We start from the raw sequence: 17,420 nt of genomic DNA, 5'->3' as shown, positions 1-17,420 counted from the left end.
GTTGTGATGTGATATCACCCCATGGGTCAATAATAATCCAGTGCTTGCCCAGGGAACTACTTTGACCTTATTATAAACAATTGACCTAGCCTTGGAGTCCTGATCTACCACTGAACTGCAGGTGTTTTAAATTTGAGAGGGCTATTATTTTCAGTGCGTTTGGAGGCTAAGACTTTTCATAGAAAACAATGGCCTTTTAAATTAAAAAAAATCATGCACTGCAGAACAGCTGAGAGCTGGGGCATGTTTCCTCTCTGTATTGCTCCCTCTCCACTCCTGCAGCTTGGGTGGAAACATGCACCAAAAATTGTTTCAATTGTGGGTCTTTTTAAAGTGCATAGTTTTCAGGTGCCAAAGTACCCTGACATGCTTTTTAAAAATCCAATAATAAAGCTCCTTCTGACATTATAGCATATTGAAAATCATTATTTTTTTAAAAAACTAACCTAAAACTAAAACAAATTTTTTTGAAGCGCACTGACATAATATAAACACAATCTACACATTAAATAAATGACAGCCCACTTAGACATGCAAGCCAGCACTCAATACTGCAACAGTGATGTGAACACAGAATATAATGGATCTATTTTTGAAATTAAGAAGTAAAATATATTTTGAATTTTTCAGAGCAAAATTTATAGTATGTATTTCAAACTGGCTTATTTATGGACCATTCATTTCAATGTCCTCAAAAATCTCATTCAAGCACTAGTCAGAAACACAAACAGTAAAATGTCAGTGATACTATAGATCACTGCATCTCTCTCTCTCTCTCTCTCTCTCTCTCACACACACACACACACACACACACACACACACACACACACACACACACACACACACACACACACACACACACACACACACACACACACACAGAGGAGAGTGCTTAGGGTATCACACACCTTTAGTACTCAAAGGAAATGCACCAATATTAGAGAATGCATTCAGCAGCAGATTAGGAATTTAAAATCATTGCAACCTCTGCAGTGCTGTAAGCCAGCACTGCAGGGGTTACTTAGCTCAGCTGTAGCCTGCAGTGCCAATAGGTGTATTTAAACCATGCCAGTTTCCTGCTCCAATACCCACCAGTACCACTGCTCAGGTCTGAACTGAAGAGATGTTGCTGAGCAAACTCAGACTTGGCTATACTTGCTCCTGGCTGTCAGTGGTTCTCCAAGACCGTAGGTCAATGGGAACTTTCCCTGTCAATTAAGTGGTTACCCCGTACTTTAATGAACTGGTGCTGATCTAAGTCAATAAACACTAGTTCTACATGTGACTTTATGTAATTGTACAAATTTGTTCCACTTCACAGAACTGGATAGAAATATACCAGCAATCTCTTATATACAGTTGTGAACCGGTATGAAAGGATGGCAGTGCACTTAGCCCAGTTCAAAAGATTTGCCATTCATTCTGCTTTAGCTATTGCAACATAATCTGTCCTGTATATCACTGCAGTAACACCCATAAGTTTAGGTTTTGCAAGGTTACATTAATATATATATATTTTAAATCGTTTTGCATTGTTATTTTAAACAGCTACTTTCATATTTGAGATGGGTACCATCTAGTTTACACCTATAACTTCATAAACATATGCGCTGACTCACAGTAAAATATCAACATGTCAAACACATCCTATAAGCAGCTTGATAGCCCTGACTAGCCCAACTAGGTCGCAGCTTGAAAGTAGGGATTCTTGAAGCAATATTGCCCACTATAGTGACACACTGTTCTAGGTTCTAGCTACTATGCTGTATATGATACTTCCTTTTCAATAGCCTGTTCTGCAATGTTTTAAATGTAAAAAAGGTCTGTGGCTAAAGCTACACCAGAAAAATAATCTAGTAGCATGAGTTCAAAAAATACCCTAGCACCGTGGTGGCGAACCTTTGGCACTCCAGATGTTATGGACTACAATTCCCATCATCCCCTGCCAGCATGCATTTGCAATGAGAAATGGTCGCATGGGTACTACTTATTATTTGCTTTTATATCTGCACATGTGTTTTTGATCTTGGTTAAACGCTATTGTTGTATGCCATTCTAGGGACCCTAGACTCGGTAGACAGATAACTTAACATGTTTTAAATGCATAAATAAAATAGTAAATAAAGTTAAAAAACAACAACAACAACCCAGGGATCAAATGTTGCTCCAAGAGATATTGATAATACCCAGCGATGGTGGGTAAACTCAGGGTTAAATGTACGGTGAGTGCTAAACTGAACAAGGCACACTGGTGTCAGGAGACAGCATTGTCACAGCGATAGTATTTACTGCTGTGAGGGGGCAATAAAAAAAAACACATGTCAAACAGAAGACATGCCTCAAGCAAATGAGTCTCAACCAGGATAGTGTATCCATCTATGAAAGACTAGATTATTTGAGATAGTAATAGCAGTGATAAAAAATAACAATAAAATCTTACCTCCAGTATATGAGAATACCAACAAGAATCACTAGACAGATGAAAGTCAGAGCTGATACGACCACAAGTGGTATAACTGTCTTCTGTTCAGCGAGACCTATTAGAAGGTCATGGCTACTATTACTTGCCTCTGTAGTCGGAGAAAATTGAAACAATTTGTATTTAAACTTTGCCAATAGGCACAGTACAGCTTACTATGATTCAAGGATCCTAAGTATTGCCACTTACCATTCTATTTTTTTTAGTGGAGAAAACATACATATTTGCAAACCAGTCTAAAGCAAATAAACAGATAGAGGGCAAAGAAGAGAACCATAGCTTAAACAGCTCTGCACCCCAGCATTGTAGAATTCCATTTTCCAACTATTGCACTTTTTCCATTATTTTTTTGCAAGAGGGATAAAAACAAAGAGAAGTTTGATGCAGTTTTATATTAGCAAATAAAAGTTAGTGCCAAGGAGAAAAGATTACTTCAGCATTATATTTTTACTTAGGCAGTCTGCCATTAGTTGTAAGTGCAAAATCTCTAGCGTTTGAACATCATAACTCAGGCCACAAAGACAAGGTTTTACTGATGATTTTGTAAGGATTCCTTATTTGCCCTGGGTCCATGTAAGAACAGGTCTTTATAAGTCACACATGTTTCTATTATACCACATTATTTACAGGGCAGTTCTAATCAGAATCCCACCCTTCTAAGCCTATCGACTTCATTGAGCTTAGGAGGATGTTTCTCTGCTTAGGATAGCACTGAAAGTGGCTTCAGCAGGGTCTTATTTGAGAATCAAACTGTATATTGTAAAGTTGTTCTAATAAAAGTCATAAGAAAAGGATTGGAGTCAGAGCTTAACATTTAGATTGGTAGAACTTGATAGAGATGGTAGTTTTTTAAACCTCTTTTTCTGCATTATTCTACAGACACTACAATCAGGGGTAGGGAACCTGCGGCTCTCCAGATGTTCAGGAACTACAATTCCCATCAGCCTCTGTCAGCATGGCCAATTGGCCATGCTGGTAGGGGCTGATGGGAATTGTAGTTCGTGAACATCTGGAGAGCCGTAGGTTCCCTACCCCTGCACTACATTTTATACCCATAAAGTCTATACAGTTTCCAGCATAACTGAAAAACTGTATTTCATTACTGCAGAATCTATTACATTAATCTTTCAAAGAAAACAAGGTAATTGTAAACTGAAATGACAAATATTAGCCCACAAGCTGCTGGTCATCTCCATACAAATGGCACAATTCAAAGCCATTCGTATGCACTGATGAGTTTCTGTGCATTGACTTCCACATGCATTCAAAAGAAACTGGAAATGCATAAGCCAAAGCTGTCCTATTTATTAAGATAAACTAGAAACTAAGTGCAGATGGTGGTGGCAGCCAAGGTGAAGTATCAATGTCTATCCTATGAGAGATGACTGAATCAAAAAGACCGAGCACACAGAAGTCAATAGTCCAGGGCCTCCCTTGAATGAAAGATTCTCTATCTAAAACTATGAGAGTAAACTGTATCCACTGGACTACTGGGATATGTTCTGGCAAATACAATTTCAAGGTTTTAGTGATGTCTTTGATTTATCATTTATAGCTTTCCATATGGCTCCTGAGGTACATCTGTGATGCATTCAGACAGCTACTCCTGGAAAACATATTTTGCAAGCAGAGCTCTCCAAAACAAAGGCAAACTGAGTTCAAAATTTGCATTGCGATCCTGAGGATTTTTGGATAACGGTAACTATTAGCAAAACTGATGTACTCTTGTCTCCAAACTATTCTGTTTAAAGAGACTGCTATTTCCAATGCTACTGTAGACCTTTTAGTAGTTTTAAATGCAATGAATGAGCATATAAATGGACACAGCCTGAAGCACTGGATTACCAAAGTGCTAAAGCTAAACAGGTAAAGGTCTGGCTCATGACGGAATGGAACACTGCCTATGTACAAGCCCTTGAGTTCCATGGATGGGGAGAAAGCAGAATATATGAAAGAAATATAATATAGCAAACAACTATGATGTATTGAATATAATGTAATATAGAAATAAATATTAGCTGTTTCATAACTTGTTTCAAACTTCTGTTTTTCTATACTTAAAAAATTATTCCAATGGAAATTTATTTAAATATGCCAAGCACTGGATTCCATATGCAAAAAAACCCAGCTGATAATCAAAACACCCAGTTGATAATCTGATATATTTTAAAAATTAATCTTAGATATTAGTGCATGTTCTAAATGAAGACATGGTTGGCCCATTACATGCAGCTATGATTTTACATTGGAGATAAGATATTTACATAATATTTCACTTTTTAAGAGATGACAAAAGAAATACGGTCATCTTAAACACCTGATTTCTCTTCTGCAGCTTAAACAGCAGCCCTATATGCACAAACGAAACAGGAAGATGTGTTATCCCGCCATGGATACAAAATTAATCTACTTCTTTATATCAAGGTGTTGTAAAGGGCAGGTGGGTTCTTATTTACAGAATCCAAAAATATGGTGCCTGCATAGTTTGGTATCTCAACAAATTTGGAGTAATAGTTTTATTTGTTCAGAAAGAGGCTGCATTGTGAGAAAAATGGGGAAGAGGGAGTTTAAAAAGTATAAAAATAATGTTCAGTGTTGCAAATAACTTTACTGTAGACCAGAGTTTCAAATGAGTTGACATCTGAATCCATTAGCATAGAACTGGTTATATGCACACAGCAGGGAATTCTCTTGGACATTTGAAGAGCACTGTAAAAACATTTTATATAGTCCTACTCTTGTCTCATTCATCCTGTACTCTAAATCTAGTAATCTCTTAACAAACCTATCAATTTAGGAAAAACCTTTCTCATTAAGTAGAATGAATGCCTGTGAATAGATGGTAGAGGGCTATGGCGGCTGCAGCTTGTGGTGGTCCAAGCCAGTTTTGCTGCATTAGAACAAGATCAAAAATGAGTGTCACCCAAATAGTAGGTGTGTACATTGGGTACTAATACATGCACTAAGAACTAAGCTTCCAGAACATGCATTTTGGTTTCATCCCAGTAAGTTAAACTGGTTTCAGCCCCAATAAAGGTTTGATTAATCTGGACTCTACATGTAACATATGAAACATCTAATAGATTTAACAGGTAAAAACATCAGTGTGTTTTCATGTATATCAAAACACAGGAACCACTTCCAAAAGAGGTACCTTATGATATTTCTCAACCAAGAAAATGTTTTGAAGGTGGTGGCAGACTAGACTTCTCTCTAATAGTAAATGTTGCTAAGATTATTTATTAATGAATTCATTGTACATGGCAAGTGCTAAAGCACACCTAGTACACTATAGCAAAAAATGACAGATGATTCAAATCTTATCTCAATCATAAACACAGTAAGTCCATTTATGTAGGCTTTGTTGTAGTCCCCCTTCTGTGCAAGTTGGGAATAATAATACTGGTCTCCATTAAAGAATTATAGCACTAACCCCCACCCCCCCAACACTACATGCATTGGCATCCAAAAATGCTCTCATACAAGCAGAAGATGCTTTTATTTGCACAAAGAGGTAATCTGCAAGTTTTTCAACTTTACTCATGATGCATCTTCCCCCATGCTGCATCTCACAGTGATCTCAAGGAGGGTCACTTGAGCAGTTTTGTCAGTGGTATGGGTGTCTGTGTGTGTGTTTGTGTGTGTGCAGAAATCAGAGGGAGGCAGGAAGCTCTGTTCCCCCTGCAGAGGACATGCTTGTGGTTCTTATGATCACACATGAAGCCTTATTACTGAAACTTATCATTAGTCCATCATTGTGAGTATTGTCTATTCAGACTGGCTCTGGCTGTCCAGCGTCTTTCACATCACGTCCTACCTGGACTCTTTTACTGAAGATTCCATGCACTGAACCCTGGGGCCTTCTGCATACAAAGAAGACTCTACCACTGAGCCACAGCCCCTCACATTCTTATTAAATGTATTCATTGAATAACAAGAAAAATACTGTAAGACTTATTATTCTTACTTAGAAAAGTAGACTTTGGGCCTTTCCCCACTCTCGTCATTCCCCTCTATGCTGCACGCTGCTCTCAGCGCGCAGCATCCCAGGTGCGCGCCCAGCAGTTCCCACGACCCCGCGCTCTGCGCGGGGCCATCAAAAGGCGCCGTTAAGAAGAGCGCCTGGGATGCTGCGTGCTGAGGGCTGCGACAGCAGCAACTTCGGGGCGGCTGCGCTGTCGCCACCCCTCTCAGTGGGGAGTGCTGAGGAACCCCGCGCTACTCTCCTCGAGTAGCGTGGGGCTTAAGATAAGTGGGGAAAGGCCCTCAAATGAATATCCATTACAGGTCCATAAATGAATTAACAAATATTTTAAAATGACACAACATCACGGCATGTTTAACACCTCTCCTTAGTAAGGAGAGACCCTTCATGTTATTTTTTTTTAAATGCAGTGTTTATTACTGTCTTTTGAAGAACAGATTTAACTAGACAACAATAGTTAAATAGCAAAAGACCTCCTTAAAATGCTGCTATAACAAAATAAAAACAAGGCATACATTAGAAGGACATTGTTCCAATGGAAAGATTTTAAAAAGAAAAGACAGAGAGAGAGAGTTTCAACTACTAGCAAGAGTTGTTTCCTAAGCAGCATCATACATCATTGTTTTGAACCATTCTTTTAGAACGTTTTTATCAATTGCAATGAGGGATTTTACAAATAGCTATAGCTGACTAAATTACACTGACTTTAATAAGCATATTTTTTCTCTTTAACCTTTTCCATTCAGGAATGATTTTATGCAGAAAACAACTCATTACTGCAAACTATATGCCTTTCACACGCTCTTTTGACAGAGTGGGTTTTTCATTTGGTCATCTATAAGCCATATAGCATTTGTATATCTACAGAGAATCACGATTTGTGCAAAAGGATACATTTATCCTTGCAAAAATTCCTCTGCATTGCTTTTCAATATCTATGACTGAAATTATGCAAACATTTCCTTTCAATTCTGAATCCATAGACATTTGCAAGCTTTCCAGGCACCAATTCTTCCCTCAATGTAAGGGAATTAGCTTGGTAATGCTGCCCTCTAATGGAAATAAATTCAAATAAATGCAGCTTGTAGGTATAGTTGAGGGATTTGATCAGTTAATATTCAATTTAATTAGGACATATACACAGCACATTTACATTGGTTTGATTTTCATTCCATCTTTGAATAATATTGGGGACTACAACTCTGTAAAAGGGGAGGAATCTTTAACCAAGAATTCTCAGGGCCTCTTCCCAAACTACAAGTCCGATCATTATTTTAGGGAATCCACATAAGGTAAATTAGTAGCCAATAAAATTTTAAAATTGTTTTAATTTTTTAGAATTTCTAAGAGGTTTAATTTTTGTTTCACTTGACAGAAGGATTAGAAACTTGAGGAGGAAAAAGCAACAGATTAGACTTAGACATAAGTTCATCATAGTTTGCAAGCTATTTACATCTAAAGAAGGATAAGCAAAATTAAAATATTTTTCTAGGCAGCATTATAATAAAACATTTTACCTTATTGTCTGAAGAACATTCAAAATACATAATTAAAGTTATATCATGCCTAAAGCCACACATAACTATTAAATGTTTTGATAGACAAAATGTTCTTAAGTTTTAAATAAAAAAGTATAATTTTAGCATATATCTACTGCAAACTTAGAGAATTTTAACAGTCATTGTTCCAGCTCTAAGCATAATTCACCATTATTTAAGGTATCAGGAAATCTTTAAAAATCGTCATCACTCTAAGAACAATTCCAAAAATAATACTGACAGACTACATTAACCATATTCATTTAACTTGAAGTGTAGATGTGTCCTTTGAAGGCAACATATTGTTCTTACTGTTTCATGGGAATGATGGGAGAAACTCTGAATTTTAAAAATTTGCTGGCAGATTTGAATCTAGTACTGCACACAGAAGCATTTTATTTAATTCCTTCATCATTCTTCTTTTCTACTGTGCCTGGAACTGTAATACATGCGGTAATCTTCCTTGTTCAACAAGTTATGTTGATACCCTGTAGCAGAATGATGCTACAGCTATGCAAAATGAATCAGACAGTCACAACTAACCTGCCTCAGAAACGTTGAATACTGATGAGTGACCGCTAGGCATGGATGCTATGGATGATCGTTGTGATCCAGACGTTAATCGTGAGTTACCTGCTCCAGCTGTTCCCTCAGAGTTGCGGTCATTAAGGTCAGAAAAACTGAAATCTGTTGATGTCTCATTATCATTAAGGTTCTCTGAGGTACCTTGACCAGAACCACTCTCTTCATTGGCTGCCAAAACTGCCCATGACTTAGACTTCTGTGCTTTCTGCAATGGGTTGCTAACAGTCTGAATTTGGTTGTCCAGTATGGATGGATCACTCTGTTTTTTAGCCTTGATGTTCAAAGCCAGTCCTGAGAGTGGTATGAGTTTCATCCAGTCTACATCATGCGTTATCCTGTGATCTGATGGAGTGACTGTAGCTTTTTTCTCTTTTTCTTCAGGTAGTTCAAAGTGTGAATTTGTAATCAGATTATGCTGCCCATTCACAATGTTTACCTTTGAATCTGGTTCATCTACCTCCTCCTGAGTGTCTCTATGGGAAATGCACATTTGACAACCATTCATCGGTAAGCCGCTATCATACTCATCATAATCTTCATCAACAATAGAAGACCGCAAATCAGCACCAGAGCTGGCAGTAGTGGACAACTGAGTGGTTGTTTTAGCCAGAGTTAAAAATGTGTTTAAAGTAATATCACCTTCAGTGCTGGGAGAATCAGCTGAAAAGATAACATGCATATCTGGTACATTTGTAAAGGAATGAGGAATAGAATTAGAAGTTCCTTCTGGCAAAGGATGTGTAATATCAACAATATATGAACCCAAGTAAGAGGTAAAAACCTCATACTGTTGAGAAACACTTGAAAGACTATGGCTGGCAGCATGAATAAATGTATTTGGCAATACATCAGTTGGCAAGACAGGGTTAGTCAGTGTGTTTGCTGCTTCGGGGGAAAATGCATTTGCATTTTCTAAACTGGTTGATTGATATAACTCAGAATTACTGTGCAGTGAAGAAGCAACATAGTGTATGTCTTCACTATTAAGCAAATTTTGGGAAATATATTCATCACTTGCATTAGAAACAGTTAAACTTCCATTACTGGTAGTATATGAGCTATTTACAGTTGGTGACACAAATGCAGAATGCAACATGGTTGTATTTACAGCAAAACCTGGTGCCATTTGGTGCAATATTTGGTCAAGTGTAGAACTACCATTATCAGCCCTGGAGGTTTTTTCAATCAATACTGGATCTCTAGATACAGTTCTAAGTAGTGTACCATCATCAGACGTATGAAAGGAAGTTTTCAGCAATATGTTATTAACTAATGTAGCCGAAGCCTCATAAAAATACTTTTGGTTGGAAGGAGACACTAAGTTGCTAGAAGCAGGGATAGAGAAAGCTTGCTCTGAGATCGGACTAAGCACAGGTTTAAGCAAAGTATCATCAAAAGCTGGGGTTGTAACATGCAAAGGTTGACTAGGAACATGAACATGACTTTCTGAGAGCTGACTAACAGCAGAATCAAACACCTTAGTAACAGGAAAAGCAAAAGACTCTGGAAGGATTCCCTTTGCACTAGAAACAGTAACGAGGATTTCTTGAAAGGCTGTATCCTGCTGATTAGTGTCATCACTAGAAACTGCTGTTGGAAGTTCAGTCAGCATATCATTTTCAGCAGGTGAAGCCACTTCATCAAAAGAAGGAATTTGCAGTTCTGTGTCATATCCATGCATCACACTGTTTTTGTGCAGTGTCTCAACATCACCACAATACCCAGGTGTGCTGCCTATCAATTCACTGGAAGGATTGTGCACAGAAGCTTTAAGCACAGTCGAAATATCTGTGTCAGGCAAAGGGGACTCACTACCAGAATATGCATTAGACTGTTCCATTTTGCTAGACAAAGAACATGTAGGCGGCAGCAAAGGATCAGCTTGTGGGACTGCAGAAGAAGGCTTATGTACCAGCACATTGCTATAGCTGCTAAACAGCAGACCCTGTTGAAAGGTGTCAACAGAACCATGACCAACTTCTGAAGAGTAATAGGGAGCATAGAAAGCATAGTTAAGTTCAGACATTGTAGACAGTGCATGCACATCTAAATCACTGCTGGGTGTTTCAGCCTGGGACAAGTGAGTTCTATCATAATCAAATAGCAATGTCTCTGAAGCAGTGTGGACTGTCTGATGTGATGTCACATCAACAAATGGAGCAAAGCTTGACTGCATTAATACACCACCTTCTGCCAATGTCAAAGAAGCATGCAGAGATACCTTATCACTCTCAACAGTTGCAGCAGCTTGCGGGAATGTTTGCAAAACCATAAACAGACGGTGAAACATTTTACTACTGGAGGAAGCAGAGGAAAATGGAAGCAAAGGCACATCATCATAGGAAGACAGGGTGGATTCAAATGACACATCAACACTGGGAAATACAGGTGTAGCATGCAAGGTGACACCACTACTTGATGCAGCGGGGGAAGTGTTGAGCATCTGAGCGTCAGACAATAAAGGGGTGACTAGAGGAAACACTTCACTACTGTAGGAAGGTTGAAGTGGTATCTCACCATTGTACACTGGTTGAGTTGTCTGAGATAGTGCCTCACTGGCAGAAGTAGCAGAATCATGTTCTTCAAAATTTGCAGAGACAGAGTAAGGTGACAACTCAGCAGGGGAGTAAGCAAAGATAGGAGAATGTGGCAATTCTATATCCACAGCAGAAGCATCTTGCGAGAGCACTGGACCGTTAGGATAAGGCACTGAAGCAGGATTTGGGGGACTAGTGTGAAAAAACTGTGTATTATCCAACGAGATGGCAGTAACATCTGTATTATTAAGATACCATGAATTCCTGTCAAGTATAGATACTTTTTCTGTAGAATCTTCAGGTCTTGGATGTGTTAAGTCTTCTGATGGAATTTTAATATAGGTTTCAGAGAAATCCTCATGTATGCTTGCTTCTGGGCTTCCTGAACTAAACATGTTTTCTGGGGTTGTCTCTGCAGTAACTAACCACTTAGAAGAGGTGACAGGACTAGAATTCCAAGAGTCATCAGTATCTAGATCAGGTTTAAAAGCAGAAACCTCTATATCATCTTCACTATTATCAGAAGCAGCAATTGTTGTCTGCTCATTGTCAGAAGTGGGTGCATATTCTTCCCCATTACCTTTAGTGGAGCTGCTAGCTGGAGGGACAATTGCAGTAACCAGGTGAGATTCCACAGAGCTATCTTTTTCTCTCTTTGGTATTTCAGAAGTTGACTGAGAAGTTGGATGATGAATTGCTTTGGACTGATCATTTTTTCCATATGAGTCTTCATCCCTTGCTAAGTATCTGTGTGTTCCCGCTTCATTGAATTTTGTCCCCATCCTCTCCAGACTGTAACTAGATGTTGTCACTTGGAATTCTTTTTTCCTTATTTGGTTTGTTACACTATCTGTGCTGGTAATTACTGCAGCTTCATCACCTACTCCTGCCCTGGCCTCCTCCATTTCATCTTCCTCCTTAAAAAAAAGACATCAAAATACAGAAAAGTTAAGGTCTTAAGATAATATATGAATAAAGGAATATACATAATAATGAAAAATACCACTGTAGCTATGCATAACAACAGTACCTTTTTCTTTCTGCGAATCAGAAATTATTGCTAATTGGGAATTTTGGGCCACAGGCTCTTTTGTTTAAACCACTTATATGCAATCAAACAAAACTGATGATAAGAGTAAAGCGGTGGGAGGTAGTTCTATTAAATTAGAGATGTTTCTAATATAGTAATGTTGGCTTAATTCAATGAACAAAACCACATCCAAGAACATTTAACAATGTTTCAGACACATAGACAGGATTAGAGCGTTATAACTATAATTATTGATTGCCCCAAGTAAACTTGCAGGATATATAACCAAACATTGCAGCATTCATTTAGGGCAAGAGCATGTGGGTTGGATAGCACTGAAAGAGATCAAGCACTTCACTGCATCATGTTTCGGGTCTCCACAAAGCTCTGAAATGTAAGTCATTCTATCAGACAAGACATTGGCAATCTTTGATCAGAATGAACACTGCCTCATTGTGGTAAACTTTTTAGAACCCCTTCTGGACTTCTTTGTTGAGCCAAGGTTGATGAATAGACATAAAATCCGTCCACTTTTTTGCACTGCTGATTTATTTATTTATTTATTTAGAATATTCGTCTCTTGCCTTATTTCCTGGGATTCACAACAGCTCACAGTGCAACTATTAAGTTGCAGAGTACAAAACATAAAAGTCCAGTCACAGATTTTAAAAATGCATATCACACACATTTCAAAACATGCTGCTCAATTTGCTGAGACTGTTCATCCCCTCCAAATGCCCTCTGAAATTATCTTCTGGAAAGCCATTTCAGAGGACTGGATCTACTACAGGAGACCTGCTCAGATTCCAAGTGTTTTCTCTCAGATGTGATGGATGGGGTGCTGCCACAATTTGTCTGGACAAATCAGAAAGATAACCAAGGTTTGAATGGACAGACTGTCCTCCTTGGGCAAAGTACTGATATGCTTGGGGGAATCACTAGTGAAGTGTTGGGATGTGGTTTGCTTGGGAAGAGATGTGCTATTTAACTCACTCATGCATCGAATTCCTATGTGTGCCTCCTGTTTGTAAATACCTAAGTCTGCAGAAGGGGACACACTGACTCCCAACAGGTTATTTTGAATATTTTGGGAGAGCCCCTCTGTCTGCAAGACAAACTGAAAAGTAAAAACATAAAAATAGTGGTTTAAATCCCCCCAAAACTAAATAAAGCATTCTCTGCACATGGTGCTCCTACTGACCCAGAGGCAGCTGCTCTCTGTGTGTAGGCTTGCCATGTGAGAGTGGAACTGGAGGGGTGACGGAGCCATCCAAGATCAGGACTGTGGGGGACAGGGTGGCCTTGCAGTCTCAGCTGGTGAGTCTAGAGCAACTTTAGGCTTGCCAATCAAGATCAGGTCTGTGGTGGGGGAATGATTTGGCTGCCTCTGCTGGTGAGTCCCAAGCAGCTCCAGACTTGCTGCCAAGATTGGGACTCTGTAGAGTGGTGGCAGTTTGGCAGCCTCAACTGGTGAGATCAGGACTTTGGGGGTGGTTTGACAGCCTGACAGCCTTAGTCCTTCTTCATCTTACCTGAGATCAGAATTCTATGTGTGTATGTTGGGGGCGGGGGGGAGGGAGCATCCTGGTGGGGTTGGCTTGCAATCCTGGAACCATAGACCCAACCATCAAGATCAGGATGTGGGGAGGGTGGCCTGGCAATTTAGCTGGTGAGTCCAGTCAACCAGGCTCTCCATCCAAGTTTGACACTGGATGTTGGAGGCAGCCTTAGCTGCCTCCCAACACCCAGAGCAACTCTAGGCTTGCCATCTAAGGTTGGGTCTATGGCAGGGAAGGGGTGGTGGCCTGGTGGCCTCATCAATCACTGAGCAATTTCGTGCTCAACCACCAAGATGAGGACCATCAAGGGTAGGAGTAAATCCTAGGTAGGTGGTGAGGGTAGGTGGTGGCCTTGCTGGGTTCAACAGTAGGAGGGAGATGGGATTCCCCCCTGAGAGTTTCATGGGCCTCCACTTGTTCATATCTAATTGCTTGTGCAGAGTTTTCAGGGGGTTCTGAGGCAATATATTTGACTAGAGAGCAACTTGAACATGGAAACAAAGCTGATTATCTTCAAGAACTGAATAACAGAAAGCCTTGAGATGGAGAAATAAAAGAAACTTCTCTGTTTGCTTTCCCTCCAGCTTGCTCCCCTGCCATGAATTCCAAAGCAGCTTTCTCATGAAAACGGTTAAACAGGTGCTTGAGTAGGGAGACAGGACTAGGAAGTAACATACTTCATAACAACCAGTTCCAATAAACTGCTTTAGAAGATGTTTTATACTTTTACAAATGCAGCTGAAAAAGGTTATCTTTGTTTAAAATTATGCTGCAATATTAATGCAAACTTTGTTGTGATTGTGGCATTTAAAAACAGGAAAGAATTTCAGATGATAAAATACCTCATAGTCGTCAGGCCCAGTCAAGTCAGGAAATTCAATTTCTATAAAACAAAGAAATATGTACTATATAAACTAATATTTTAATCTCTTAAGAGACATAACTCTGGCAAGTGGTGACTTAAACTGCATATTTGCTTAAGAAATTATACATGTAGCATATTTTGTAAAAAAAAATCATGTATGACAATATCACAAATAGCATTACAAAATTATGAATGGGTAATAACAAAACCAGAAAGTTATAAAGTTCATACTGATTTGATCCTTAAAGAACAAGGCGTCTTAACAGATAGGAATCATGGTATGTGATACATATTCTCTGGTTTGTAAAAAAAAAAAAGCCAGTGTATTATTTTAAAAATGAGCAACGTATATAAGTCATATTTACAAGCAGAAGCAGATATCAAATACTTTAAAAAGTCTTACCTGTTATTTTATGGTGATTAGTAGGCTAGGTATAAAATAATGATGATATTCCCTGGCTTCTCAATTGTTTGTTATGAAATGTTTTACATATCCATTAATCATACTTAATACTGCAGTTCCACAATACATATATATTAAAAGGGTTCAGTAGACTTTTCAAACAACCTTTATTTTAATTAAAGAGAAGCATGGTTATTGTGCTGTAAAAGTGAATTTTTGTTTGATTTTTTTTATTGGATGTTGGATGTTATTTTGAATGTCATATTCAATTTATATTTTTGTGCTTTTGGACACTTTATGCATAACAGCTCTTCTATCCAAAAATCTGTACAAATAATAGGGATAAATTATTTAAAACTCCCCCAAAACAACTCAATGGATAAAATCCTAGCAATAAAATCAATATAACTTTAATTTAATTTTTACATTTAAGATTTTATCAACAAAATTTGTTATTTCAGGAAGCTAGATTCAAGGAAACCTGCTTACTATTTGTTGCTTACTACAATCGAAAATCTAGAAATATGCAACTTTGTATAATACATGATAACCTTCTAGTGACTGGTTGCCTAGATATTTCTTAAAACATTAACCCATCATGGACTAAAACATATAATTTCATTTGTTTTCCTCTAGTTTTTCTTTTAATTCATCATTGTACAACTCAAAATGCTTACATTTTATCACTAGGTGTTACTAAATTATCCTTTACAAAACTAGTAAAACTATATTAGCACTTGAGATAAAATACAGCATTAGCTTAGCAACACAGCTAATGAGCTGAATATAGTCAGCCTTTCAATAATTCTCCACAGAGAGAAGAGAAGAGTTTACTTCCATTTCAAGAAATTATGTTCAGACAACAAACAGTTATGGTAGAAATCTATCTTCAGTGTGCTAAAACATTCAATGAACAAAAATATCTTGAAGAGTGTCAGGTGAATTTTTTCATCCACACGATTTTAAGTGATTGAAGAATAATCTGCAATACACTGAAGGTAATGAACCTAAGTGGGTCCTTGAGAAAATAATGTTATCACCTCACCAAGTATCTGACAATATTTTGATGAATCCCAGAATCAAGAAGCTGCAAGGGAACAGTACTTGAAACCCAGATTACTTGAACAAGATCAAGAATTACCTTGCAAAGATCAGTGTCTGAGAATTCATAAGAGCAAGTAGGGTTACAACTATAATATAGCAACAAGAAGCCAGAAAATAGACCTGGGCATTTGAGTTGGTGCTTTTTAAAGACCTTAAAATGGTCTGTGATGGAAAGACTTAAAGGAAGGTTTCCAATGCCTCCAATTTTTTTATCTGTATCCAGACAAAATATTGTGGGGAAGTGATCCTGTGTAGTGAGGTGTGATTTGGTCAGGTACAGATTTGGGATGATGTTTGTACAAACTTGGGTCGTATCTTAGGTTTGCACAAAAATTCCAAATATATTAAAAAACTTTTTAAAAAGTTTCCAAATGTACTGCATCACAAGATCTTGGCTGCTTTGCAGCCTTATCACAGAAATAGCCATAGTAGCTGGAATGTACTGCCATTGGGTGGTAGAAGTGATGGGGAAAAGGAGGAGGTGGCAGAGAGGGTAGGAAAGTTGCTGCTGGGTGAGCCAAGCAGGAGGAGGCAGTGATAGCATTGCTGTGCATTGGTGATTGGGAAGACAGTGTTCAGGTGACTGGGTGCCTGTAACTGTGACTAGAGAAGAAGCTGGGAAGGAGAAAGGAGGTGGTGGTGGGGAGGGCAAGAGAAGTGTCACTGCCAAGTAAGCCCAGGAGAAGGAGGGTCTCCACTTGTACACATTTAAACTGCAACAATTCATACTATTAATATCCCACTCACTTTCTGGGTGGGAGCTTGGAAATATTTCTCTGCTATTCTCATTCAACTCCACCTTGCCTCTAAGCCTCAGACTAGCACTCAGACTTCTCTTCACTGCTCACACACCTATTGAAGTATATGGAGCATCTTGTTATCATCAGCACATCAGTCTTGTTATCATCAGCATCATCAGCACATTTGCCACTAAGCGAGACTGAGGAGCCTTCCAGGTCCTCAGTGATGGCTCTTGCAGTCAGCTGCAAGAGAGTAGTTTAGGCAAGCCTTCCGATTTTGTTGATGCCTCAGGGTGTTCGCCAGATGTTCTTTATCCCCCTTCCTCTTAAATATGCACTGGGTCTACTAGTTTAAACCTATTTAAACAGGAACACAACACCAATTCTTCCTTTGCCATAGAAAGGAATAGGCAAAACAGTGACAAATCCAAACCATATGCCAAGTTTCAGAAAAAAGCCAACAATTCCTACTTGGCTGCACACAGGAGGCTAAACATTGGAAAGGGGGTTGATTCACAACATATTGAGGAGAAAAGGGAGGCATAGATGGCTGAATGCTAACTTTGTTCTGGAAAAAGTTGTTAGCAGCTGTACG

The 17,420-nt window shown here is 38.6% G+C and overlaps 1 protein-coding gene across 5 annotated transcripts in view; it reads right to left on the bottom strand.

Annotated features, from left to right (window-relative positions):
* PTPRZ1 (protein tyrosine phosphatase receptor type Z1) overlaps positions 1 to 17,420 on the bottom strand; it is a 130,586-nt gene that overhangs the window by 29,013 nt on the left and 84,153 nt on the right. For 2 of the 5 annotated variants that reach the window (XM_048501314.1, XM_048501315.1), the window contains exons 11-13: positions 14,556 to 14,596; positions 8,546 to 12,041; positions 2,441 to 2,570 (exon numbers count right to left, since the gene is read on the bottom strand). In XM_048501314.1, coding sequence (XP_048357271.1) covers positions 2,441 to 2,570; positions 8,546 to 12,041; positions 14,556 to 14,596 — 3,667 coding nt within the window. The remainder of the gene's footprint in view (positions 1 to 2,440; positions 2,571 to 8,545; positions 12,042 to 14,555; positions 14,597 to 17,420) is intronic. The other 3 variants (XM_048501316.1, XM_048501318.1, XM_048501319.1) reach the window with 2 other exon arrangements.

Source organism: Sphaerodactylus townsendi, linkage group LG06, assembly GCF_021028975.2.
Source record: "Sphaerodactylus townsendi isolate TG3544 linkage group LG06, MPM_Stown_v2.3, whole genome shotgun sequence".
NCBI lineage: Eukaryota > Metazoa > Chordata > Lepidosauria > Squamata > Sphaerodactylidae > Sphaerodactylus > Sphaerodactylus townsendi.
The sequence above is the reverse complement of the archived record's forward strand: the minus strand, read 5'-3'. Positions and strand labels throughout refer to the sequence as shown.